General features: G+C 38.5%; 3 protein-coding genes across 6 annotated transcripts in view; 2 read left to right on the top strand and 1 right to left on the bottom strand.

The window, feature by feature from the left end:
- TBL1X (transducin beta like 1 X-linked) overlaps window positions 1–3,769 on the top strand; it is a 184,716-nt gene extending 180,947 nt beyond the window's left edge. For all 4 annotated transcript variants that reach the window (XM_087726395.1, XM_087726396.1, XM_087726394.1 and 1 more), the window contains one exon: window positions 1,044–3,769. In XM_087726395.1, the coding sequence (XP_087582521.1) occupies window positions 1,044–1,070 (27 nt within the window). In that variant the 3' untranslated portion in view covers window positions 1,071–3,769. The remainder of the gene's footprint in view (window positions 1–1,043) is intronic.
- Window positions 1–27,974, top strand: part of WWC3 (WWC family member 3) — a 1,020,491-nt gene that overhangs the window by 628,794 nt on the left and 363,723 nt on the right. The gene's annotated exons all lie outside the window — the stretch shown is intronic.
- On the bottom strand, window positions 3,435–27,917 carry GPR143 (G protein-coupled receptor 143). Its single transcript, XM_014074751.2, has 8 exons — window positions 27,563–27,917; window positions 24,664–24,773; window positions 21,445–21,539; window positions 20,758–20,850; window positions 19,213–19,322; window positions 18,901–19,009; window positions 10,523–10,640; window positions 3,435–9,117 (listed from the first exon to the last, which is right to left on the bottom strand). Exons 1-8 carry the CDS (start codon window positions 27,804–27,806, stop codon window positions 8,818–8,820), a joined length of 1,179 nt encoding a protein of 392 aa, XP_013930226.1. The 5' UTR covers window positions 27,807–27,917; the 3' UTR covers window positions 3,435–8,817.

A 27,974-nucleotide genomic window follows, 5' to 3' on the forward strand; every position in this document is an offset into this window, starting at 1 on the left:
ACGGAAGTGTTTTACAGATAGTAAAGCACTGTTCCAAGGGCATCTTAATTTTGAACAGTTGTTAAGGTACCAGTCATAAGTCAAAAACTATCTATAATGGCCAGGTTCAAATGAAGCTATTTCTTGCTTTCAGTGTATGTTTTTGCACACTTGAAAAATTTGAGTAAGAATTTGATTTTAGGCAATCCTTATTCTTTAGCTAGCCTTTCTTTCATCTGAGTCTTTGGAATACTCAAGATTTAAAACTGAGTGAGTCTGAACATTTTATGAAAATGCAAGTATGCTCTTGTTTATTATCCTGATAGAAATGTATACAATTGAATTATCAAAAGTTATTATGAGGTTATTTGAGGAAATGTGACCAAACACCGGGCACCTACTACCACATGTGGTGGTCATGTAGAAAACCAAAGAATATTGGCAAAAGATTAGAAGGTGGTTGGAAGAAATGACTGGACAGAGAATGGAACCCAAACCAGAAATATTCCTATTAGGAATTATTAAAGAGGATTTAAGCAAAGGGTTAACATATTTAACACTACATATCATAACAGCTGCGAGAATAGTTTATGCCCAACAATGGAAGAATGGAAACATAAACTAAAGAAAGGGAAATAATAAATAAAATACTTGATTGTGCAGAATATGATAGACAGACACTAGAATTGAAAAATAAAGGAGAGACAGAATACTATGAGATTTGGGATAGATTTTATCAGTGGTTGGATTTAAGGAAGGGAAGTCGAACAAATAAGCACAAAGATGCATAGATTGAGACATAAGACAATACAGGTAGTATATTATGTAATTATAATTATAATTGTTATTGCATTCTTGTAGAAGAGATTAAGCATGCATATGTAATCAGTAAGTAGAAATGTGTATTGAATTCTCATTGCTTGTATGTATTGAAAAGATTTGTGTTATTTGCTGTATGGCGGAGAAACCGCCAAGACAGTTTCACCATGTCCAACATTTTCTTTTTTAACAATAAAAGTTTTTTTTTAAGAGTTTATCTGATGCCCAATTTTTCTGTGTTCCAGGTGTGTGTTCTAGACCTGCGAAAATAAATATTTTAGAAGAAACTGCAAATGGACCAGCATTGAATGTGGAGGTGGAAGCACTCTTCAAACATACTTTTAACATCTCTGGAATGGCAAAAACTGGGGGAAATAAACAGAAGCAGAACTAAACAAATAATGCATTTCTCCCAGGCAAAAGGAGCTTGCAATGTTTTGTTCACCAGCCTTCACCAAGGTTTTAAAACAGAATCACTTAGGGAGGGGGGATTTTTCCACTATGAACTTACAGCCTTTGGAGGCAGCAAGAAGATGACCATCAACAGCTAAACCTGCTGTTTGCTGGGGTCAGATCTCTGAAACCTCATTTTGACAGCTGCTAAAAAGAAGACAAAAAGCTGTGCCAAAAACAATAACAATTAAAAGGAAAACAAAATCTACGAAGCAAAATGCTTTGATAAACCAAAATGGGAAAAAGTTCTCCATATGGTATTGCATTGTTTTTCTTTCTAGTTTGGACACTATAATTGCTCTCCCAAAGGACGTTCAAAAACCAGTTTGTATTGATGATACACTCAAATTTGTAATCCCAACACTTTGTATTTTCTAGACTACTGTTATTTGTTCAGTGATTTTTTTCTTATCAGCTGGAATGTTACAGCCTTGACAATAACAGGCATAGGTTCAAACTGAATGTTTTTTTTTCTTTCTTTCTCTTTCTTTCTTTCTTTCTTTCTCTCTCCCTTTTTTTTCTTTCTATCTTCTCTTCACCAACTTTTTGCTCTGTTCTTTCCATTTGTGCCTAGTTAATGCAAAGGGCAGATGGGCATCATTAGTGACGGCTTCTGTTTTCCATTTCTTCTCTTCACTCCTCCCCCCATCTTTTCTCTTTTCTTTATCCTTTGATTCTGCTACTTCTTTAATGTTTCCATGCTTCAGATCTTGAAATCTGAAGGGCACTTTCAAAAAATTGTGTATTAAGTGCTTTAGGTGCTGGAAAAGCTTTTTACAGAAGAAAGATTACTTTTTAAAAAAAGAAAGAGCCCCATGTATTTTTTGAATAAGAAATAAAGATCGTAGTATTTTTATGTTAAAACACAATTTTAGAAACTTAAAATATCTAACATATGTGGATTGGATTGTACTCCATCATTTAAAAGAACAATTCAAATGAATCCCTATTTAAAGATGCAGTATCTTTTTAATCTTCATGAAAGGCAGTTTTGCCTATACTTCTTTTAAAAAGATTGTTTAAATTAATCATGCAAGTAGTAAAATATTCCATGGCATAAATTCATTATCCGATGTTGTTACTTGACAGAATATTAAAACATAATTTCAGAATTATAAACTTCAAAACTTACTTTGAATTAATTTTTTCTTAAAAATCATGACTTTTTAAAGGAAAAAATATTACCATTGGTGTACCATGATTCTGCTTTCAAATATAGACATACTTGAAGTTATGAAAGAATTAATCTTAACATTTCACTCTATATGAAATACTATTTACAAATTATGTAGAGATGTTTGATAGACAGAACCGATTTCATCATTTTTATTTTTCAAATAGTATTTCACCCCAAGATATTAGACTTGAGTGCACTCAAAGAAATTCACTTCTTAGTAGACATGCATAATATTACTGCTTAAGACAATACTTTAAATCTGGCTTCAAATCAACAATAACTGGGTAGTGAGGCATATTAATAGAATAAATAAACTACAGATAGTCCTCGAATTACAATCACAGTTGGGACTAGAATTTCCATTGTGAAGCAAGATGATTGTTAAGTAGGTTGTGCCCAATAATACAACATTTTGCCACAGTTAAGTGAAATATTGTAGTTGTTAAGTGAATCACATGGCCATTAAAAGTATCTATCTTTCCCCATTGACGTTGCTTGTTAGGAGACAGCTGAGAAGGTTGCAAATGGTAATCACATGACCCCAGGATACTGCAACCCTACATGCCAGTTGCCGAAGTGGGGGTGCTATGATAGTTGTAAGTGCACGGACTGGTTGTAAGTTACTTTTTTCAGTGCTGTTGTAACTTTGAATGGTTGCTGAATGAATGGTTGTAAGTAGAGGACTACCTGTATTGTAATATTAAAATGATAAAATATTATTCCATAACCAATTCTGGAATAAAATTCTGGATATTCTATTTGAATTTAGACTTAATTGAGATACATGTGAACTAATGGGATACTACATCTTTAATATGGTAAACAGGGTTCCTGTATGGGGAATCAAACTGCCTAATATTCCTAGGATTCCACAAAGATTTTTTCTTAATATAAGAGATTGCATTTTTATTTTTTATTTTAAAACAAAACTATAATCTTGGTCCCAGGTGATGTGCACTTTTTTTTTCATTTTTATAGCTTGTTTCCCTATTTTTTCTTTTCTTCCTTCCTTCCTTCCTTCCTTTCCAAATTATATTTTCAGCGATTCACTGATAGTCTAAATTCTGGCTTCTGAAGTTTTATTGTCTGTGTCAGACTTGAAGCCAGGCTTGCTTGTCATTTCAGCGTTTCATAAATTCAGTTGAAACACCTCCCCTTGCCCATTTTCTCTCTATATCCATCCCCTCTTACATGCACGCACACACATACACATACCTAAAAACCACACTCAATTTTTGCAACAAATCACCTTGTATGTTGTAATTCATTTGTTCCAAGAAGAAAATCAAGAGATCATATTCAGTGTCTTGAATAAATTGCTATATTTTGATATTAGAACAATCTTGTGTGAGTTATTCCTTATATACTATCAGCATTTTCTTTTTGTCTTCAGTTTTTAAAACTTTTATATTACTAAGGACTCATGTTGCAGAATTGTATAATTTTGTTTGTGCTACATATGGAAACATTGTATGTTTTAGTCACTAAAATTCTTTAAGTACAGTATACATTACATATATACAGTAATACTTCTGACATTTTATGAGGCACTATCAACCTTCTCATCTTTTCAGAATTAAAGACTAGAAATGTATAGAATAGATTTTGCATAGTTAAAATTATGGTTGGATTATTCAAAGTTCCTTAATGGAATTTACAATTTTTAATAGTAGTGTTTATGATAAAAAGAAAGCTACTGTGGAATTTCCTCAGAAATAGCTGCCAATATAGATAGGTTATTTTTTTTTAATATATATATTTTATTATGTTTTTCATTCTATACAGACATTTGAAGACTAAAACATTTTTTAAAAAAGGTTATTTTTTTTTTAATGTTTTAGTCTTCAAATGTTATGTACTTGTAGTCTCCAAATAACAGGTAAATGGGATATTTCGAGTATCCCATAAACAAAGTAAACTAAAAAAGTAAAACATTGGTATGTGACAGGATTATGTTTCTGGGCATTATTTATTTATTTTTATTAGATCTTAGCTGGAGTGTTTAGAATTTTTTAAGCACCTTATTCAGCAAGGAAGTGTGGAAAAAAGAAAGGAAGAAAGGAATGCACATCAACCCAAAAGAAACATTCTGTGAAGTTGGAGTAGTGGTGGTTTATCCCTCATTAAAATAAAGCAAAGAAGAGCAAATGGTAATCAATGCATTCAAATGAGTAAAGTAAGGGAGATGTTTCCAGTCCTGGATATGTTTTGAAAATTATTTGAAAAAATGCTTCAGTCTTTGTTTTACTTCAATATCTCTGTTGTTCATTGAAGCACCCTGACTTTTTATAGGCTGAAAAAAAGATACATCATTTTTTCAGCCTATAAAAAATCCATTAAGAGTGGATTCCTTAACGATGTGGCATCTCTGTTTCAGGTTTGTGCAGAAGCCTGAGAAAAGTCAGGATGCCTTAAATAATTATCCAAGTAATGTTGTGTTTCCATGAAATGCAAAATGTTATTACTTTCAAAGTGTGCATCATCTATATTTTCTGTCTCAAAGTTGAAGGAAGAATCATAAGCAATAGGTTGTTACGGAGGAACCATAACAAACCTATAATCCACAGCTTAATTTAAATGTTTTGTGCACATTATTTAGTATAAAACAAATTAATGGGTTATACTTGAAATGTAGAGTTTAGTTGTACTAGAAACAGTATCTAGCATAATAAAGGAGAGAGAACTTTTATTAAGTTCAGATAAATATAGAATACCAACAACTGTTATTTTTATAAAGGAGAAAATTGTAGAATGCACTTTAAAGTCTTAACAGCAAGACTTTTATTATACAAATTTACAAAGTCCCAATAAGAGTTGAAATGTTGAAAACCCAAACTTTGATGTTTTGCCTCATTTTCCATCTCCTAGCATAGATGGAAAAACCACAGTGGAAAAAGTAAGTTTCCTACTATTGACAGGAAAACAGCTGAATGCTGTTACAATGTTATTTGGGATTGGAAATGTGACTTTCAGCCATCAAAGTTAATGTTGCATTATTTTTTCTTTCCCTCCTTCTTTGAACCTCTCTAATGCACCAACAAATAAATGAGATTTCAGCAGTGTTTCCCAAACTTTCTCCTTCATTACCCAAAACTGCTGATCAGGAAGTCCTTATTTAAATGTTCTTGTTGTAATTGGGTAATGAGTTACCAAAGAAAAACCACTTTTGCCCAATGTTGGTAATTTACCCAGGTATGAAAGGTAACTGGGCTTTCAGTTTGTGTGAAAGTCCAGGCTTCTTTTATTTTTGTAAAAATGTGGCCTGAAAATATTCCTTAATTAAAAAGAAACAAATTATCACAAACATAGATGTGAAGGTGTTATTTCCATCACCATTCTAATAAGTTGACTTCTACACATTTTCTCAATCTTTTTGAATGCCCCCGTTGATGACTATTGAATTGGACCCGCTTTTATAGTAGAAATGGGATAAGATTATATCATGTAGCTTTTTAATGATTTTTTCAAATTCTGACAAAAAGTCAGTGAAACAAACTTTCAATTCTTGATCCCAGAGTGATTATTGGTTATCTTAAATCCAGATATAATACAACAGATAGAAATTTGCTTTGGTTTAACAAGCAAATATTACAATATCACTTCAATTGATTTTCTGGGGTGGGAGAACGGTCTTGAATACAATATTAATATCCACAGCTGATGCTTGTTTTGTTCATAATGCAGAAGCCCTTGATAAATCTGAAAATTCCAACTTAACTCTAATGAAATCCTGGATGTTTAACTATAAAGATATGTTTTATATATCTAGGGCTGTAATGTTTTCTTGTGTATTGTATCTGTTATCCACTACTGCTTCCTAATTCTCCAAAAACCAGCCTTGATAAATTTCAAACTAGCTTTCAAATATTTTTGGTACTTGTTTTGCTTAGAAGTTCCAGCTCTTTGACCAGATTTGCCAGTCTGATAGTAACTTTCTTAAGATTTGGACTTTTCCAAGAGGTTGAAAGTACCATAAGGTCAGGAAAGGTTGCTATATTAAACTTTACTGCTTAAATAGTGGTAACGCATAATTTCTAAAATTCTGCTGTTGCTTTTTTTACTTAAAATCACTATAATATTGCATGCATGATCAGATTTAACGTAACAAAATTGGAATCAAAAGGTTACAACTTTAACTGTTTTATCAATTCCAGCTATTATGCCCATGTCAAGTCTAGAAAACAGTTGATAATTAGTTTTCACTGTATGTACCATCTAGGCACTGTTGGTTTCCCTTGTTATTTAAATGTTACATCTTTCATTTTTTGGTTGATTGCCAAATAGCTGAAGGGTCTAACAGTTCTTTCTCAGATTTTTCTTCACCTAGCTAGCCTCACCATCTACAAGCCAGACTCTTAACTCCATTTCTTCCAATCATGTCAGATTCTTAAAGACAAATGCCAAAAAAAAAACACCTTATTGGCAAGGTTTTTCAGAAGTGATTTGCCATTGCCTCCTTCCTAGGGCTGAGGGAAAGTATCTGGCCTAAGGTCACCCAACTGGGGTTGAACTCATGGTCTAGCAGTTCCTAGGTTGATGCTTTAACCACTACCCCAGACTGGCTGTCTCCTATCTCCATAACTATGTTCTTAATTGATTTCTGCAATGAGGTAAAAAAAAAAAAAACAGTTGGATGCTATCCTGGGGAGACGTAACAAAATAGATTTCTAGTGCTTTGAACATATAGAGGGATATAAATGTTAATAATAAATAACAAATTTTCAATAAGAATATAATTAGCAAAATACTTGATACATGAAGGAGAATATAGCTAATATGTCTCCCCGGGCAAGATTCTACCTTTTTAACTGTTATATTCCTAGTATATCAGATCAATTTAACTAAGTCATAAATGGCATTTTGGGCCTAAATGAGATCTATAATTGTTATGGCACATTGCTGTGTTTGTGTATAACCATCTTAACACTTAAGTGGATATTCAGTATCCCTTTGCTTAATACGAGACACTCCTATTCTTTCCTTTCTGCAAAAGTAAAGATGAATTGTTTGTTCTACTATAATATGTCATAACAGAGTGAAATTTTAAAGTATGCATATGCTTTCGGGGCGTTATAAAGCATGCATTATGACAACAGGCACTGATGCCTATCATAACAATGAAAAGGATTTTATATTATCTATATAGCTGATAATACACCATTACTATATAAGGCTAATTTAGATTGACAGAAGGTGTAGACAAATGCTAATTAGATGATTCTTTATTTTTAAAAAGTGTATTATGTAAGAAATAACAATAAAGGTCAAAAACTAAATTGTTAGTTTACAAACTTCCTAAACTATAATTTCCTTTAACTTATTTGTTGAACAAAATCTATTGTTGGTTTCATGTAGCAGATCAAAGGAACGTATGGCTAACAATAATGCATTAATCTTTAAGGCATATGCTAAATCTAGATACTGGAGATTGCTAATTTGCATACCACGTTATCTTTCATGAATCTGCATAATTTGTATCACTGCATCTTGCATTAACATGCCTTTTTTATGCATTACTTTTAACAAAAATCATTCAAAAGTCACAGTAAGTAAGATGGTAATATGTATCTAGAAAGACACAGGAATGATTACTAAATACAAAGCACTCCACCCCCCACTCCAAAAGTTAACTTTCACAACAGTGTAAGAGTCAACATCATCAGAGGAGTGATGGAACTTCTAGCACAGGGGTGGGGAACGATCGCCCTTTTGTGACTTGTGGACTTCAACTCCCAGAATTCCTGAGCATGGCTGGCTGGCTGGCAGGAATTCTGGGAGTTGAAGTCCACAAGTCATAAAAGGGCCATTGTTCCCTATCCCTCTTCTAGCACAATCACATCTCTGCTTGTTAAGGAAGGAAAGAAGAATAGAGAGAAGCAGCTATGACTAAGATTGTGGGATGCTTTCAACTGAGGAAAAGCAAACAAACAAGAGGGGGCAATAATAGTAAGCCATGTAATGCTTTGTAAATTATATACTAGGTTACAGTGGAATGTTTTTAGTTTTCAATTTTAAGGTAAATCATTAGAACTATAAGATTCCCTAATATCTTTTATTAACTAAAATTGTCTTGCTGGCAATGCAAGCTGCAGAAGACATAAAAGTACATTAAAGAATTTACTGATACTTCTGACATGCTCAGAATTTATTAGTATCATATTTGCCTCAACAACCATTTATTTTTTGTTTTGCTTTTTTAAATAAATGATTAGAAAGTCCCATTTAAAAAACTGATGTGTCACCTTGTGTAAACATTAAGTGGAACATTTTTTCAAGGTGTGGATCATGTATCCATTTGTTCCTCAGGACTGATCTAGTAATTGAATAAATAAGCTAACAGTATTTTAGGCAGGTCAAATGCCAGTGAACATGTGAGTGAATCCTGAAGTTTACCAGCCTTGGTAGACAGGGGAATTCTTAATTAATCCCTCACTGGTGCCCAGATTTCCTTCAGACAGTATGCTTAAAGTTTCATCTGTCTGATGGATGGGCACTGTTGATGTTTTCTTTGAGTCATGGAAATTCACCGAGTTTCCGCTTGGCAAAGCATAGCCATTTCCAGCAGCAGTTGAGGTGGACAGAGAATCCCATGGAATTGGGCTTTTTTGCCACGGCAAGTCCAGATTCCAACCAGTCCAGCCATAAAAAGCCAATGTGAAAAGAAAGCCTTGCATGGGGTTCAGCACTCCCTAGAAGGAAAGAACAGAGGAAGGGATTTGAGGGCCAAAGTGCAGATTATCATACTTTTAGTGAGGATTTAAAACAGTAAAGTAGCCCAGCTTTCTGTGCTATTATTGTCTCCTATTTCAGACTAAAGAATCAGACCTCAAATCACACAGTCAACCTCTATTTAAAAAAAGCAGACAACAAAATTCAAAAATAAAATGTATCTTAAGTAATTCTGTTTTCTTTATGTTCCTGCTATTTACATAAAGTAGATATATATCTTTCAGGGTGTCTCCAAATTTTTTTGTGTGGTGGCGTAAGTTAAATATTTTGGACAAATTGATCTGGTGTGGCAGTATCTTCAGTTTCATATCTCATTGATGCCATCATAAGAAGTATCTCTCCAGATTCACTTAATAACCATGTTACTAACTTAACTACTGCAGTGATTCACTTAACAATTGTGGCAAGAAAGATTGTAAAATGGAGCAAAACTCACAACCGTCTTGATAAGCAACAGGAATTTTGGGATTGTGGTTGTAAATCAAGAACTACCTCTGGTAACAATTTTATTTTTCTCTCTTTAGGATCTTTTTAACATTGATAAATAAATTATAACATTTTTGACATTAAATCCTAATTGTCATTCAATCCTAATCAGCAAAAGTTCATTAAAAGTTACCAAAAATGAACAACTTGCATTTTTTAACCTTAACCAATTTTATATTTCTTTACTTTTAACACACTTAAATTTTTCTCTAAAAATACAAAAAAAAATCTTCCCATATTTTTAATTTATAAATAAATTTGTAATGCCTCATAATTTGGAACTAATCAAGAAAATACATTAATAGCTATCAGAAACATCCCTCTAAGTAAATAACTCACAAGTTGATTTGTTTTCATTTTCTCTTTGTCTCTCTCAGAAACTCCTTCACAAATTTAACACATACTATGTCTATATTTTACTCTTAATCAGATAAAACTTCTTAATTTTTTTCTTTCTAACACCAGTTTATCACTTTTTCTGAAAATGCAACAAAATGCTTCTTCTCATAGCTTATCTATTTTAAAGCCTTGTCATTCAGTTCTAGTTGAGAAAACCAATTAAGAATTACTAGAAAAAACATTATATATATTTTAACCTTGATCAAATAAGTCAACTTTGTATTTCATTTGTTTTTATAAATCTCTGTATTTGTTCCCTTTAAATAGTATCCAAAATGCTGATATCTTTCCATTTTTTCTTTCTTTTCTCCCGCAATCTTTCATGAGTGTAATACATTTCTTTGTAAGAAAAGATTTAAAAAGTCATTGGATAAAAGTCATTCTTCTGATTTATTATTTGCAAATATCCATATGTACATATTAATGTACTTAAATATGCTGGCTGTTTCCCTGTAACCAACGTGCTAGAAAAGCCCATACCATTATAATCCATGTGATCAGTGCCGCAGTTCTGATATTTTTCAAGGAGCTTCCACTGATATTTGGTTGCATTTCCAGGTAGAACAGAAGACCCTCATTTATGATATTTGATGACCAGCTTTTATGGATGTAAAAGTTATGGATAAAAACAAGACAGAATGCTTTATAATTATTTGTAATTTTCAAAGCAAAATTAAAACAATTTTCTATCAACATTACTTGTTTTCCTTTCAGGGATAATAAATATTAGTATGACTACAGGCATAATTATTTTGTTAAAATCCCTTCAAAGTGATAGAAGCACAGAAAACTTATTAAATAATATGTTTTTAGTTAGAGCACTATTATAACTACAGTTATAAAATGAATGATTTTTTTTACTTCTTAGTATTATATCAAGCTGTGCTATTACATAGCAATAGAAATAGAAAGAGCAATTAGACCATATTTCGTCTGGTAGATTATATTTTCTTAGGATTTACTGTTTAGGAAGTGGGGAAAGCCTATTATACACTGTATGCAGTAATTTAGCCCTCAGTCTGGTCATTAAAAGCTTTCAACTATAATTGTTTTATGTCATTTATCTACTCAAAAGGTGAAGCAGAATGACATAAACAAGAGGAAAAGAGGTAAGCAAGAGATCTCCATATAATCACAATTATCCCTAATTACCACTGATATATCTTATGGGACGTTCAATAGTGAGTTCTATTGAGATTCTTCCTGATAGAATATGAAGCACTTTATTCCAATATTGGTGTCATCAAAATACATGGCTTCCCATGCCAGAAAATGCAGTTTTGTTCCAAACCACAAATTTTGAACAACAATGTGTGTGGATAAAAAATTCTGTAAAAAGAGATGATGACAGGAACATCAATGGGAGTTGATAAAGTCAAGACATTGGGTACAACTATGTGATTACAATTCCACTTTTTTTACTTGTGAAATTCATAACACATGTTAAAAGGGGAAGGAGTTTTGATTACACAGTTGCCCACCTGATCTTGACACTTTTTGACCTCCAACTTCCCTAAACATCTCTAAAACTCCACAACAAAACCCTGTGAGATGGATTGGGCTGAGGGAGAATGACTCGCCCAAGGTCACCCATACCTATGGCAGGATTAGAACACACAGTCTCCCATTTTGTAGCCTGGTACCTTAACCACTAGATCAAATTGGCTCTCAGATTTCTATATCTATATCTGCATATCCATAGCTGTATGCATACACACATATAGTGTATATAATATATGTATGTATACATACACACACATCACACCATACATAAAAGTATAGGACCATTTTGTTTTGTTTTGTTTGCCTTATTAATGCTTAGTGCTGAGACTGGGTTACTGTATCCCAGTTATGATTTTCAGTGTTACTGACATGTTAACAGACAGAGGTCTGTACATTCAAAGAACAAGAAAGGCAGGAGTGGATAGAAATGTTCCTCATCTACTGCAAAATCTGCTGTAGGTTCTTTAAAGTCAATCACCATAATTTTTAAGCTTCAATTGCTTAATAGTAGAACAAAAAAAAAGTGCCCTCCTGACTATTTTGTACTACTATACTGAAGGGAAGAAAGCTGAGAGATGGAATGATTTAGATATTTATTTGATTTTGGGGTAGGTTGTCATGGAGAATATGGTATCTATGTCATTGCTAAAAAATCAAAACCTAGTTGATTGCATATTACCAATTTATTTGAGGAAATAACTATAAAGTTTTATTTAATTCTTCAAATTTGAGGGATTTTTTAAAAAAACTTAAAAGTTGCACCTTGTATATACATTATAGCTATAGATTGTTTAGTGCTATTTACAAAATTAAAATTCTAAAAAACCTGAGATGCCCAACATAATAATTATGCATTTTATATCATACATTAGTTTTTCCCAACGTCTCGGGTAATTAATTCATATTTATCAATGTTCTTCTAATTTGATTTTTAAACTAATCTTCCATCAGCTTTCCCAAGATCTCCTTTTCAGCTCATTACTCTAGAGTTTGACTTTCCCTTTCCCTATATCTGTTAAGTATAGCACCTTTGCTTTTACTCTCTGGCATAATTTGATTCCTAAACTTATTCTTTCTGGATGATTTCTGGATGACATTAAGTCTGATTCATTCATCAGCTTCATTATTATCTCATTTATATCAACCTAATAGTCCTCATCCTGCCAAGGGAGGTACATGGAATCATGACAAATTAATTATTGACTCAGTTAGAAAAATACAAAAAGAACCTAAACCCAACACTGGGTCAACCAGTGATAGGTTACATAAATGCTCCAAAAATTCCTATCTTTTCAAATATATTATTGCTTTATGTTCCAGGCCATCCCCTCCTATTATTTTTAAATCCTACAATGCCAAAATTTGTTGCCATTAACTTTTGGTTATTATGTGTGGGATAAACAGTCTCAAAGCAAATATTTCATAGAGTTCCGTAGTATCCAGAATGATCTTTCCAGTTATATTTGGTATTTTTTTCTCTTATGGAAATTTTATTCCAAGAATGAAAAATCAAATCTGCTTTGGATGATATATAAATAATACATCAATAGACAGCAACAGCACATAGACTTATATACCGCTTCATAGCGCTTTACAGCCCTCTATAAGCAGTTTAAAGAGTCAGCATATTGCTAACAACAATCTGGATCCTCATTTTACCAACCTCAGAAGGATGGAAAGCTGAGTCATGTCAGTGAGGATCAAACTCCTGGAAGTGAACAATATGGCATTCAACCACTGCATTCTAACAACTGTGCCACCACATATGAGAGAGATAAATACTGTTGTCAAAGGCAACATTAAAAAAAGTTTTGCATTATAATAGGAAAAGACAAAGGAATATTACATTACAATTACCGTATTTTCACCCATATAACCCGCGGGTTATATGCGTTTTTTACATGCACAGCGCCCCCCCCTGCGGGGTATAAAAGTGGGCGGGGTATACGTAAAATATTTTACACAGATTAACTACCGGTAAAGGGAGAGCTTGGGACCACCACTTTCCTCGCGGCAGTGGGCTGGCTCGGCGGCTCGGGCTCCTTTTCTCCCTTTTCCTGCTTGGGTTTCGGGACGCCTTCGTGAAAACCCCACCCCTGGCTATGGGCAAAGCGACCAGGAAGAAGCAGGAGGTGAGAGGAAGCCCGGATTCTGCAGCCCCTCGCCTTCTCTGGGCTTGGAAGTCCGGCAGGAAGGGAAGGGGAGCAGGCGGCGGCGTGGCTGTGGCTCCGTTTTCACACACACACACACCCCTCCCTTCTTCTGCTTTGCTCTGTGAAAGGGCTTCACTGCCGAAGCATTTTGGTTTTAAAAAAAAAACACCGTCCCTTTCTCTCTCCAGTTAACAGGGCCAACCCAAGTGGTGCATTTTATCTGGGAGATGCCACGCAACGAGGGAATCTCCTTTTGGGGGGGGGGTGAGACGCTGACAGAAAAAGGGCAAGCAGTGGCCGTGTGAGGCGGCCTTGAGAGCTCCAAACGACCTACCGTACTGGCTGGCAAGGCTAGTTCTCTAAAGGCCGTTGAAAGCTCCGGGGAAACCCCTTTTTCCGCCCTCGGAGCCCCCGGTGCTTCCTCAACCCCCCCCACACTTTTTCCTCTTTGGTTCACCCCACCCCCGCCCTCAAGGGCCCGGGACTCTGGGAAAGTGTGCAGCTGGGGGGCTGGGGAGGAGAGAGCGTCTACCATTCCTCACGGGAGGCACTTCGAGCCCCACCGTATCTGAGAGGCTCTTAGTCGTCGGTGTGGGAGAGGAGAGAAAGGTTAAAATGTTTTTGAAACATAAAAAGAATCCTTTGTGGGCAAACTTAAAGCTGCTGGGCTGCACGGGCTTGCTGTAAATTGAGGGCATGTTTTGCCTTTATTTATTTTGCCGCCTCCCCTTCCCTTCCTCGGAGGGGAACGCTCGGAGCAAAAGGGACCCCCGCCTCGTTAAAGCCGCATCCGACGCTTCACCTACAAATGATCCCGATTCTCCCGCGTCCTTCCTTCCTTCCCTCCCTTCAATGTACCGTACTCTTCCTATAAAGAGAAGGGAAGCGTGAACAAACTCCGGGCAGGAGATGGGCTCGCGTAGAGGTACCAGAAGTTTAACCGTTTCACCTAAGCCACAGCTCGTCCTCTCTTGGGACAGCCTTCCGCCGACATTAAAACGATGCGTGAACTTGCGAAAAACTGTGGCAGGCACGGAAGGGAGGGAGGGAGCGAAAAAAGAAGCGAGAAACGGATATTTTCTCCCTCTCGTGAAGGGGGTAGGATCTGGTGCTTTCCGGCTCGGGCTCCTTTTCTCCCTTTTCCTGCTTGGGTTTCGGGACGCCTTCGTGAAAACCCCACCCCTGGCTATGGCCAAAAGCCCCAGAAGAAGCAGGAGGTGGGAGGAAGCCCGGATTCTGCAGCCCCTCGCCTTCTCTGGGCTTGGAAGTCCGGCAGGAAGGGAAGGGGAGCAGGCGGCGGCGCGGCTGTGGCTCCGTTTTCACACACACACACACCCCTCCCTTCTTCTGCTTTGCTCTGTGAAAGGGCTTCACTGCCGAAGCATTTTGGTTTACAAAAAAAAACACCGTCTCTTTCTCTCTCCAGTTAACAGGGCCAACCCAAGTGGTGCATTTTATCTGGGAGACCACACACACACACACACACACACACACACACACAGACACACACACGACACGTGCGGCAGGAGGAGCGGCGTTCTCCGCGCTCTCGGCTGCCACAAACGCCACGCAACGAGGGAATCTCCTTTTGGGGGGGGTGAGGCGGGCGAGAGAGCATCTACCGTTCCTCACGGGAGGCACCGCCGTATCTGAGAGGCTCTTAGTCGCCGAGCGGAGAAAGCACCATTATACATACCGATCTGTTTTACATTCCGCAAGCTAAGATACCCTTCCAACTCTTGTTACTGTTTACTGTTTACTTTTATCTCCCTGCTTTGGGAAACAGGTTTGCTTGTTGCCTTTTTTTCAAAACTCGAAACTATTTCTTGGCCAGTCGGTTGGTTGACAGAACCAAAAGCATTGAAGTTCTTCACTTGGATCATTCTCATCCAGATCGACTTGGCTTTGAGGATCACGCAGCTTCTTGACCTATTTTGGACACCATGGCTACGTCGCCCCTTTCCGCCTGCGGCGTTGAGCCTCCAAGACCCCCCAAGAAAACCCGAAGCCACAACCAACCTCCCCACCCTCGAAGAGAAGGAAGCTCGGGGGAAAGGGACGGTGTTTCTCTCCCTTCTCTGGAGAGAGAAAGGGACGGTGTTTTTTTTTGTAAACCAAAATGCTTTACAGGGGCGAAGGGGTGAGAGAACTGCAGGCGGCTCGCTTTCCCCCGAGCTTCCTTCTCTTCGAGGGTGGGGAGGTTGGTTGTGGCTGGATTGCCGGCTGTAATCTCCTTGGGTTTGCGCGGGTGCCAAAGCTGCATGGACGGCTTGCAAGCTGGCCGAGGTACGCCCGCAAAGGACCCGTCTCTGCCAAGCGGCAGACCCGAGTACCCTCCTCTGGAAGGAGAGGGAAGCAGAGAGGAGCGAGGATCGGATCGTGTGTGTCTTTTGGAGGGGAGCGGGATCCGTCACTTCTCTTCCCTCTTCTATAGAAGGCGGCTGGCTCTGTTGCCGGATCGTCTTGCCCGATCCGCGGTAGCTCAAGCGGCCCCTCAACGCGCTCGATCCCAGCTGCTCGTTTGAAAGATTGCTAGCGCCATCGAGTAACTTTCCCACAGCCTCGCTTCTTCAGCGCGCGGGGCTTCTTCGCTATTAATGAGCATGCCCAAGAGGCGAGCCTGCGCGCTAGGCGCAAGGAAACCGCACGGATTCCGATCTGGTTCCCCTGCAGTCAGCTCTCCGGGTGTAAACAAGGGGAAGATGAGGCGGGCGGGTCTTTGGGTGGTTTAACCCAGCTTCGGGTTTTCTTGGGGGGTCTTGGAGGCTCAACGCCGCAGGCGGAAAGGGGCGACGTAGCCATGGTGTCCAAAATAGGTCAAGAAGCTGCGTGATCCCCAAAGCCAAGTCGATCTGGATGAGAATGATCCAAGTGAAGAACTTCAATGCTTTTGGTTCTGTCAACCAACCGACTGGCCAAGAAATAGTTTCGAGTTTTGAAAAAAAGGCAACAAGCAAACCTGTTTTCCAAAGCAGGGAGATAAAAGTAAACAGTAAACAGTAACAAGAGTTGGAAGGGTATCTTAGCTTGCGGAATGTAAAACAGATCGGTATGTATAATGGTGCTTTCTCCGCTCGGCGACTAAGAGCCTCTCAGATACGGCGGTGCCTCCCGTGAGGAACGGTAGATGCTCTCTCGCCCGCCTCACCCCCCCAAAAGGGGATTCCCTCGTTGTGTGGCGTTTGTGGCAGCCAAGAGCGCGGAGGACGCCACTCCTCCTGCCGCACGTGTCATGTGTGTGTCTGTGTGTGTGTGTGTGTGTGTGTGGTCTCCCAGATAAAATGCACCACTTGGGTTGGCCCTGTTAACTGGAGAGAGAAAGAGACGGTGTTTTTTTTTGTAAACCAAAATGCTTCGGCAGTGAAGCCCTTTCACAGAGCAAAGCAGAAGAAGGGAGGTGTGTGTGTGTGTGTGAAAACGGAGCCACAGCCACGCCGCCGCCTGCTCCCCTTCCCTTCCTGCCGGACTTCCAAGCCCAGAGAAGGCGAGGGGCTGCAGAATCCGGGCTTCCTCCCACCTCCTGCTTCTTCCTGGTCGCTTCGCCCATAGCCAGGGGTGGAGTTTTCACGAAGGCGTCCCGAAACCCAAGCAGGAAAAGGGAGAAAAGGAGCCCGAGCCGGAAAGCAACAGATCCTACCCCCTTCACGAGAGGGAGAAAATATCCGTTTCTCGCTTCTTTTTTCGCTCCCTCCCTCCCTTCCGTGCCTGCCACAGTTTTTCGCAAGTTCACGCATCGTTTTAATGTCGGCGGAAGGCTGTCCCAAGAGAGGACGAGCTGTGGCTTAGGTGAAACGGTTAAACTTCTGGTACCTCTATGCGAGCCCATCTCCTGCCCGGAGTTTGTTCACGCTTCCCTTCTCTTTATAGGAAGAGTACGGTACATTGAAGGGAGGGAAGGAAGGAAGGACGCGGGAGAATCGGGATCGTTTGTAGGTGAAGCGTCGGATGCGGCTTTAACGAGGCGGGGGTCCCTTTTGGTCCAAGCGTTCCCCTCCGAGGAAGGGAAGGGGAGGCGGCAAAATAAATAAAGGCAAAACATGCCCTCAATTTACAGCAAGCCCGTGCAGCCCAGCAGCTTTAAGTTTGCCCACAAAGGATTCTTTTTATGTTTCAAAAACATTTTAACCTTTCTCTCCTCTCCCACACCGACGACTAAGAGCCTCTCAGATACGGTGGGGCTCGAAGTGCCTCCCGTGAGGAACGGTAGACGCTCTCTCCTCCCCAACCCCCCAGCTGCACACTTTCCCAGAGTCCCGGGCCCTTGAGGGCAGGGGTGGGGTGAACCAAAGAGGAAAAAGTGTGGGGGGGTTGAGGAAGCACCGGGGGCTCCGAGGGCAAAAAAAGGGGTTTCCCCGGAACTTTCAACGGCCTTTAGAGAACTAACCTCGCCAGCCAGTACGGTAGGTCGTTTGGAGCTCTCAAGGCCGCCTCACACGGCCACTGCTTGCCCTTTTTCTGTCAGCGTCTCACCCCCCCAAAAGGAGATTCCCTCGTTGCGTGGCGTCTCCCAGATAAAATGCACCACTTGGGTTGGCCCTGTTAACTGGAGAGAGAAAGGGACGGTGTTTTTTTTTTTAAACCAAAATGCTTCGGCAGTGAAGCCCTTTCACAGAGCAAAGCAGAAGAAGGGAGGGGTGTGTGTGTGTGTGAAAACGGAGCCACAGCCGCACCGCCGCCTGCTCCCCTTCCCTTCCTGCCGGACTTCCAAGCCCAGAGAAGGCGAGGGGCTGCAGAATCCGGGCTTCCTCTCACCTCCTGCTTCTTCCTGGTCGCTTCGCCCATAGCCAGGGGTGGGGTTTTCACGAAGGCGTCCCGAAACCCAAGCATTTTTTTTTCTATTGAATTTCAAGATCTCTCCCTTGAGTTGAGTTCCTCCAACCCCTCCCCAGCTCGCCCAGGCTTTCTCCTCCGATTGGTTTTAATGGGTAGGTCCGATGGAATAGCGCTAATGTAATGTTTGCCGACGGCTTACTCGTTGCGGGTTATATAAGTGGGCGGGGTATACGGGAAACATTTTACACGATCTTGAAAATCTGCAGGTTATTCACGTGGGCGGGTTATTTGCGTGGGCGGGTTATATGGGTGAAAATACGGTACAGTGGAGCACTTACAGATCAAGAAAATAGACATAGTTCAGCCAAAAATCCAACATATGGATTTGCCTGACTTTGAAAAGTTTCATTTAATATTTTTTAGTCTTACCAAACAATGATGATCAGCATAATTTTGAAAAAGCGATTTTTAATCTCTGTCCCCAGCCGCCTTTCATTCTCTGTGTAGATTCCTTGTCTTCCCTTCAATAAAGATGCAACTGAGAAGCAGAAATGAAGTGTGTTCATTATATCATTCTATAAAGAAGCCGATCCTGCCTAGCAAGAGCAAGCCTGCCACATTTTGAATGCAGAAGGCAATATGTCATGGATCTGCCCCCGCCCCCACTTTCTAGTAAGTAGAATTGCTCTATTAATCTTTATTTTTTCCTATTAAAAATCCAGTTGCCATTTGGAATCTTACCAGCAGCCACAGTTCTACTGAAAAGAATTGGGTTGGCCATCAAAACAAGCACCAGTGGAACATATGTGGTGACATAATGAGGAATTGCATGCTCCAATCCATTTTCACAACTGTAAAATAGGGACATAGGACAGATTAAAATTATGATTTATTTGTTGCCAAGTTGAAAAGGCTTCCTGCTTAATCAAGGAAAATTTCTTGTGGTTTGCTTACAATGCAACTAGAAATATATTGAATCGGCATCTTCACCATGGCAGCATTGACTGCTAGCTGGTCAGAAGGCTATATTTGTGTGAACAAATATATAGTATTTAACTGGTTGTGATAGTACAGTAACTGACAATTTTTGAAACAAAGAATGATTGTATGGAGAAATCCTATGAAAGTGGAAGCTTTCAGGAGGCAACTTAATTGATCCAATTTATAGAAAAATAAGAAAAGGGATTGAAATGCAGTTGAAAAACATCTTAATGCAAGAAATCAATACTAACCTGATTGACACCAAAAAGGCTAAGTATGAACCTATTCTAATGCTCTATGTGGAAAAGAGAGAAATGATTCCATAATTTGTATTTGGAGAACTAAAGGCATTTAAGTTATTCAGATAAAATATCTTTAAATGTGATCAGGGGCAGAGAGCTAGTAAAATATAAAAGCAGAAGTTGAAGGTTGCAACAATTTTGCTTGTATTGTGCTAAAGAGGTGAGCAAGACAACATCCCAAACTTGTGAGATTACTCATTCTCTCTTATACCCTTTCCTCTACTTCACCTTCCTCTTTTCTCTCATGTCCTCCTTGCTCATTTCACAGCAAGTAGACATAGGATCAGTTGCAATTCCATAATGATATGTTTCTTAATGGTTTAATCGGTTATACAAATACAGCAGGTTGTTGGTTACATGGCCCATTTGAGAATTTGAGAACAAAAAAAAATCAGCAAACAAAAAGGATGTTACTTCTTTCATACACAAATTTCACATTTCACTGCTTTAACAATTCCCTATCTCCCACAGGCCTCCTAAAACTAGAGTTCCTTTGTGAGATTAAAATTTTATGGAAAAATTGATGTTTGCAGTTAAAACAAAAACTAGTAGTTGGAGGAAGAGCCAAACATTTGCATGCATTTAGGTTCCCCTAAAATGACTCCTGTCAATATCCACCTTAGCACTGTATTGTGACAAGAGCTTGTCCTGCAGGATTTTCCTTATAATGGTCATTAAACCCCAAAACTTACTCAAGTAAATAATAAATCAGGTATTTTAATTCTTTTTGACATGTGTATGCTTTCTTAATTTTTCTCCAGCATGCAAATTACCATGCTGTCTATAGACACTGACAAGTTCCTAACTTTGGAAAAGTATCTCCTCAAGACTGAATAACATAACAAAGGTTGGGTTCCATTATATACCATGGCAGTGAAGCTGGCTTTCAAATGATTATATGTCCCTCCTTTTAATAAATAGGGATCTAACAAATATCCTTGGGTATCCTTTAATTTAAACAAATTATTGAAATGATTTAAAATTCAGGCAATGTTAGGCTTACCTAGAAACTGAAGGATAGTAGAGCATAGCAACTCCCTCCACACACAGCAAAATTGCCAAGCCCCATGTCATCATATGGTACAACACAATAGTGCTAGAAGGATATTGTACAGAAAAAGATATGAATGTCAACTGTTAAAATTACATGAGTACTTTCATATTTCAAGGCAAGTTGAACTGATGGTGAAAAAGAATACAAAGATAAGGTTTTGAAAAGCAATACAATATAACAATAGAAAATACCAATATGAAAATACACATTCTGCAGCAAATATAAACAGAATAAAAGCCAATTGAATGTTGATAGCAAATATTAAGTAGCAAAGAAATATATTTTTTCTTCTGCTCAATTGTGTTCAATTCTCAGATATTGCTTGGAGAAATCCTTGAATTTTATTTTACAAGTTTTTCAGAAATAGGTGACTTTGCCTTCTTTCTGGGGCTGAAAGAAAGTCACTGATCCCAGGTCACAGGCTCTGTGCCTAAGACAGGACTTGAACTCACAGTCACCTTGTTTCTAGCTTGATGCCTTAACCACTACGCCAAATTGGCTCTCATATTAATTATTAAGCAAACCATTATCCATATTCATCCATGAAGATAAAGCTATCTAAATATGCACCTAATTATGAAAATATGCCATCCTGAAAATATCCCATGTTTAAAATGTAATGTTCATTTGCGATACCTTACTCCTGCTGATCTTCTAACTACCAAGTACGAATCCACGGCATAGCAAAACAGCCACCAAAAGACAGCACTGTACAAAAGTTGAATCCACATCTGAGAAACAAAAAGAAAATCTTAAGATACTTAGAATAGGATTATTGAAATATTGTTACCTGTAAGTCTGAAATGTTATGTCCAGCTATGTTCAGTGTACTACACAGAACACCAAAGACAATTGGGTCAAGTAATTTCCACCTATCCATGAGTAGCATGTTTTTCCTAAATTCAGATATATGTAATGTTTGTTCAGCACTTCAAATTCAAATAATTTGGAGGAAAAATGTTTTAGATCATGCCAGAGCATGAATACAAGTCTTTACCATAGCTGCATCTTTTCCCAGAATTATACCACTGATCTCACCCATAGCCATGTGAATATAGGAAAACACACAGCTACTTTAAAGAGATACAGACAGGTGCTTTGAATCTGCAATCTTTATAATCAAATCCTAAATCCTGCAAAATCCAAATGTACAATCTATTCAACTACAGAATTCTTTCTTTTTTACTCCAAAAGAACGGTAAGATATTTAAAAAGATATTTAAACATGGTGAGAAGTCAAAACTAAGAGCAGTTCTCATAACTTGAGTACTCAGGACTAGTGACTGTGCTTCATGACAAAATTATTAAATACATTAAACTTGATTGCACATATTCCTCATGAAAATTGAATGGAAATTAGAATATAAGTTTTCAATCAAACTAAATTCCATTTTTCTGTACAGAATTCACACATTTTGTTTAGATCATTTATCAGTTCTTAATAGTGTTTACAAATCTAGCATTTTTGCTCATGGGGACTGAATTTTCACAGCATATTTCAATGATCTGAAACTTTATTTGTATTTCACTTCCACTTCAATTCCTTCAATTGTTTATTTTTACTTGTTACTTTTGTCGTATGTATGTATGTATGGGTTCCACCACAAATGCGCAAACGACAAAAGCGCGCCTGACTAAACCGCGGTGACAAAACCGCGCCGATGAATGAGCGCTGAAGCGCGCCGACAACAGCGCGCCAACAGAAGCGCGCTGTAACCGTAACCCTAAACCTAACCCTAAACCTAACCCTAAACCTAACCCTAAACCTTACCTTAACTTAAATCGCGTTTCTGTCAGCGCGCTGTTGTCAGCGCGCTGTTGTTGGCCCGCTTTTGACATCGCGGTTTTAGCGCCGCGGTTTTGTCGGCGCGCTTTTGTCGTTCGCGCATTTGTCGGGTCACGGTATGTATGTGTTCTGAACCCCCCTTCTCCATCCAGAAATGAAAGCCAAAAGCCACGTAACTAAAAAGGTTTCTTTTAATCAGTCCAAGCTCTTGTTGGCTGCAAGTCCAAATAAACAAAGATAATAGCTCCAGCAGAAAGTCCTATAACTCACACCAAAATGCAAATCCGGCTTCTCTTATCTCAAACCACTTATCCAAGTTGGCTTCTCTCAGTTTGTGAACGTGAACAAGAACAATCACTAGAACGGGAATGGAACGTTGACTTCTGCAACCGGGGCGTGGCACCAGCAGTCTCTTTATACTCAGGAGAGGATCCCAATGAGCAACAGCTGCTCGCAATCATCTCCTGTCAGTACTCAGTTGTTCCTTCCGTCGAGTAACCCTTCGACGGGGTGCATCCTGCAACAACTCCCAAGTGTTTCCCTGAACACTCCCTCTGATCCAATGCTCTGCCGCCACCTGGTGGCCAACGGCTCCTGCCAGGCCACAACATGTATGTATGTATGTATGTATGTATGTATGTATGTATGTATGTATGTATTCAAAAAAATAAATGAAATTCAGCTTTAAAAAACCCAGTTGTTGAAAGCAAATGCAATTCTAAAAACATTAACAAAAAAATCAAATGAAGAGCAGAAGTTAAGTACATTCAAGATAATTATTACTAAATAAATGGGCATAGAATTTGCTGCTTTAGACTATAACCTGTTTTTTATTTATATAAAAATGTATTTTTGCAAAAGTCACACATTTGTTATTACTAGCATAAATAAAAAAAATTATGAAAACTAGTATAACAATGTGTTTACCAAGTTCTATAACCCATGAGCTGACTATGAGCTTCCTGAAAAGTTTTTAAATCTCATAATAAGAAACACTGTAGAACTTCAGTTCAGAATACTTAGGAGCTGCATTGGGAGAAATTCTATGGCTTCAGGAAATAAAGTAGTTACTGATCAGTTCTGATTGTGGTTGGAGAAGAGGTTTTTTTTTTAAAAAACTGTTGTTTATTTGACATTTTCCAAACATTAAAATCACAATTACACTTTTACAGCTTCATATTGGTATTTCTTTTTTCTAATTTCAGGTTTTCAATTTTTCATTCTATCATCTTATACATATTCTTCTTTGTTTCATTTTCTCATTTTTACAATATATGGAGAAGAATTTTCTATCAAACCAGTCTAACACTATTTTCACATTTATTATAAAAGATATTTATTATCTCTCTCTCTCCCTCTCTCTCTCTCTCTCTCTCTCTCTCTCGTTGTGACATATATGGATTTGACTCTTGCATGCCTTTGCACATAAACCAACACTAAAAAAAGTGAACAGTTCATGAGATGTCACATACTTATTCCATTCGACTAAAAGCTCATACACTGAATCATTTACCAATATAAAATAGGAAACAAAAGCATGAGAAACACATCTTCTAGAATGCTTTATAATCTTTTTATCAACAACTGTCATAGGTGGGGATGTATGTTTCTGGACTAGTAGCTTAAGCAGAGCACGCCATATAATGCTCTGTTTGGGATCACATGACCAGTACCCGAGGAAGGCTTGGAATGGAGCAATCACCAACATTCCAAGTCACTGTCCATGGCCTGGAGGAATGTAAGTTGCAACAGTATTGTGGGCAATTTCCAGTTTAGTTTGCATAGAGCATTCCAGTTATTTTTTTCTCTACAACCAAAGGGCTGATCAGGCCCTTTAAGCTTGGTATTTTATTAATCTACTTATTGTGTCCCCATATCAAATATGATCCTTTCTTTTCCTGTACAAATAGGTAGACAGAATCCCTGTTATCTTTGAATAATTTATTTCCAATATTCCCCTGGGTGAGAAAGAATGAGAACACACCCCAAGTAATTTATCCTGACCTTTTCAAAGGAGAGAGGTATCAATGCAACCTAGTAGCAGTTTCATTTATTTCATTTATACCTACCGCACTTCCAACACAGAATGTAGCAGGCCATATATTAGTTTGATTCGCTAAAGATATATTTGCCACAAAGTCTGGGAATCCTAACCAGATGATAGATCGGAAGATTATACCTATAAGGAAGAGAATAAATCTATATTAATAAGGTATGACTCTGACCACTTTAAAATTCATGTTGTTTCATACTTTCCCAAAGTATTAGAAAGAAAATTTGACTTCAGCTTTCTATGGTCAATTGTTTTTCCCTTTTATAACTTGAAGCTGTTCTATTCTGAATTATTTTGAATCTCCCATTCAAAATTGCCCATTTTTAGAACTAGTATTATATCCCATCTATGTTGCTAGTCATTGTAAAACCATTTTATGTTTGGTGCCTGCTTTCAAGGACCTTTGAAAGGGGAAAACATTTTCTAAAATATATGTTCCAAATATTTTTGTTGCTTTTATTTCAACATCTTCTCTGTCCCCTTTCTCTCCTCAAATGCAAACAGCCAACAACATTGCAAGCAGAAGCTATCAAGAAGTAAGGTTGATGATGGACAAGGATTTGATTCTGCTGCTCTGCTTTCCAAAGTTTATTTCCCATGTAACTCAGCAGAGCTGGGTTGCTCTCAATTCGGCCCAGATCAGGCGAGCTGGTAGTGGCAGTTGCGGGAGGTTCCGCCCACCCACCTGTATGCTTCTGCACGTACACGAGCCTGAGCGCCCACGAGCAAACCGGTAGTAAAAAAAAATGGAAACCCACCACTGTAACTCAGAATATGGCCTTAAGAACTGAGAAACGTTCTTTTTATCTACTTTTTCTCATCTCTCATCTTATATGAGGTTAGACAGGATTGATGACACCCATGCCCTTTGTTTTTGTTTTTATCTTTCAGTAAAGATATATTATATTGCAATGGGAGTGTTTTTTTCTTCTGAAGCTCTGGCCTGACAGTTAAAGGGAGGGTGACTGGCAACTTTGCTTCTCTATATGTATTGGGGATAGAAAATGTAGAAACGGTACATCTTTGGTATGAATCAGGATTAGAAGTACTACTGATTTACTCCCTCTCGCATATATACACTTCCACCTTCCATCTTCTGGTCCACAGCTGCCCTCCTGGCCAATAAGGAAAAGACCAGCAATATAAGAATCTCCTGTCTGCTCTCTAGTCAATTATAGCCGTTTTCTGGAAAGAAGGATGAATAATCTGCATTCTCAGTGACCTTTGTCACAGTAAGACTGCATACTGCAAGAACCACTGACTGGATAATGGGGATTGGTTTCTATGGTTGCGTTGTGGGAGAAGGATTGGGAAAAATCATATGCTTGCCTGCAGACCGAGCTTTCAAATTTTCACTATGGTCATGTGAAGATCTGAAAGGATGGATTTCATTCATGAACTGAGACATGTAAGGGATCAAAAACTAAATGGTTTTAGCCAAATTCTTCAGAGGAAATTTGGCAGTGAAAATAAATAGGTCAATAAAAGCGCTCTCTCCCTCCCTCCCTCCCTCCCTCCCTCTCTCTCTCTCTCTCTCTCTCTCTCTCTTTCCCTCCCTCCCATTCTGCTTTCATGAATATCTTTCATGAGGAAAGAGGAAAATAGACTTTTTAAATGGGATTTTTTTAGCAAACTGTATTACAAATAGCAGAAAAGCAAAAACTGTATTTAAATAAACATGTTTGGAAAAAAATAAAGCAGTAGCTTCAATTTCCTTCATATTCTACCTTAACACATTAATCAGTCTTTCATTGGAAATTATGGGTTAAACTGTGAAATATTCATTACTATTTTGTCTGCCTAACAGTAATTTATCTTTTAAAAAATGACTTTCTGTTATAGTGCATACCAACTCGAGCTGCAGTAGCTGCAATTCCCATCACATCCAAATATATTTCTTTCTATGTGTATTTAGAACAGCAAGTTTAAGGACAATTCTGGTCATTGAAGGCTTTTCTATCTGGCTTCAAATATATCAAATTATGAGTCTTGAGTATTAAGTCTGTGGAAAGGAGATCAAGAATGCTTACATGCTAGTAGACAAACCAATTAGGCAACAGAACAGCTGGCTTATTTTATATAAAGCTAAAATGAACTGATAGCAACAGCAACTGCAATCCAAGTCACAAATACAAATCACAAACCATACCTTGCTTTGAAATAACATATAATAATATCAGAAAGTCCAAGAATAAATTTCAACTGTTAACTTTTTTTTGCCTATTGTTTTTCTTTATGTCAGAGGAGCTAATGTACTGGTACTGTTGTCTTCTGATAACATATATTATGAATATCAGAGTTGGAAGGGACCTTGTAGGTCTTATAGTCCAACCTCCTGCTTTAAAAATTCCCTATTAATATTTCATATTTCAAATATTACTTGGTGTACTAGTTCCATAACCCAACTGCTAGCAGAATAATGTCATTTCTTACAGCTTTCCCAGTAACCTAACTGTAGCCAACTTAGCTTGTTCAGTCTATATGGAATGCCATGATGATCCTTTTCAATCTCTCTGGATACATTAAAGTTAATGAAGGGGTGGGGAGAGATTCAGTCTTAAAACATCTGAAATTTCATTTTTTCCTGACCTAGAAGTAAGTCCACTTAAAACCACTGGGCTTGTTACAAAGCAGAAACCAGACTGCAATGCTAGTGAAACTCTATTGGGTTCCAAACCATTGATGTGCCTTGTCAAGGTTACTTAATACTTTATTTGTTTCTCCATCACCTTCTACCTTAATCTTATATTAAAATGTCTTTTGGCAGCTGGAAAAGGAGTCTCCCTTTTTCCCAGCCCCTCCGTCTCTCTCTCTCTCTCTCTCTCTGCCCTTTGGTGCAGAGGTTTTCCCCAAACCTCCCCATTTAATTAACAAATGTACATAGCGGCCCATCTCACCAGAAGTGACCTTCTTACCAAGAGAGCCCAGCATGTCACAGGCGGAGATGAGGAGGAGGATGGTGGTGGAGGAGGAAGCCTTGGCAGTCGCCCGGGAGCCCCGGCCCTTCTTCGGGAGGAGCTGCAGGGCACTCAAGAGAATCCCGGCAGATGCGCTGCCAAGGCAGACCCCGCAAAAGACCTCCGGCTTGAAAGACACCACAAGCTTCGTGGATACGTCCCGGTTGGGGCAACAGAAAGTTTCCAGCCTCGGAGAGGCCATGGCAAGTTTTTAGGAGACTAGAGGGTCGGGGTGGGAGGAAGGGCCACACGCTTTCCCTTGCTCCTAGGAAGCTCTTGCAGGCTTTCTGCCCGGTTCTTCCTGCAGCTTAGAATTGGGGTCACGCGATGGCCGGATCATGTGGCGAAGTGGCGACTGAAGCCCCCGGAG

Source organism: Thamnophis sirtalis, unplaced genomic scaffold (genome assembly GCF_051295495.1).
Source record: "Thamnophis sirtalis isolate CommonGarterSnake01/CBP01778 unplaced genomic scaffold, rThaSir2_p1.2 scaffold_12, whole genome shotgun sequence".
Taxonomy (NCBI): Eukaryota; Metazoa; Chordata; class Lepidosauria; order Squamata; family Natricidae; genus Thamnophis; species Thamnophis sirtalis.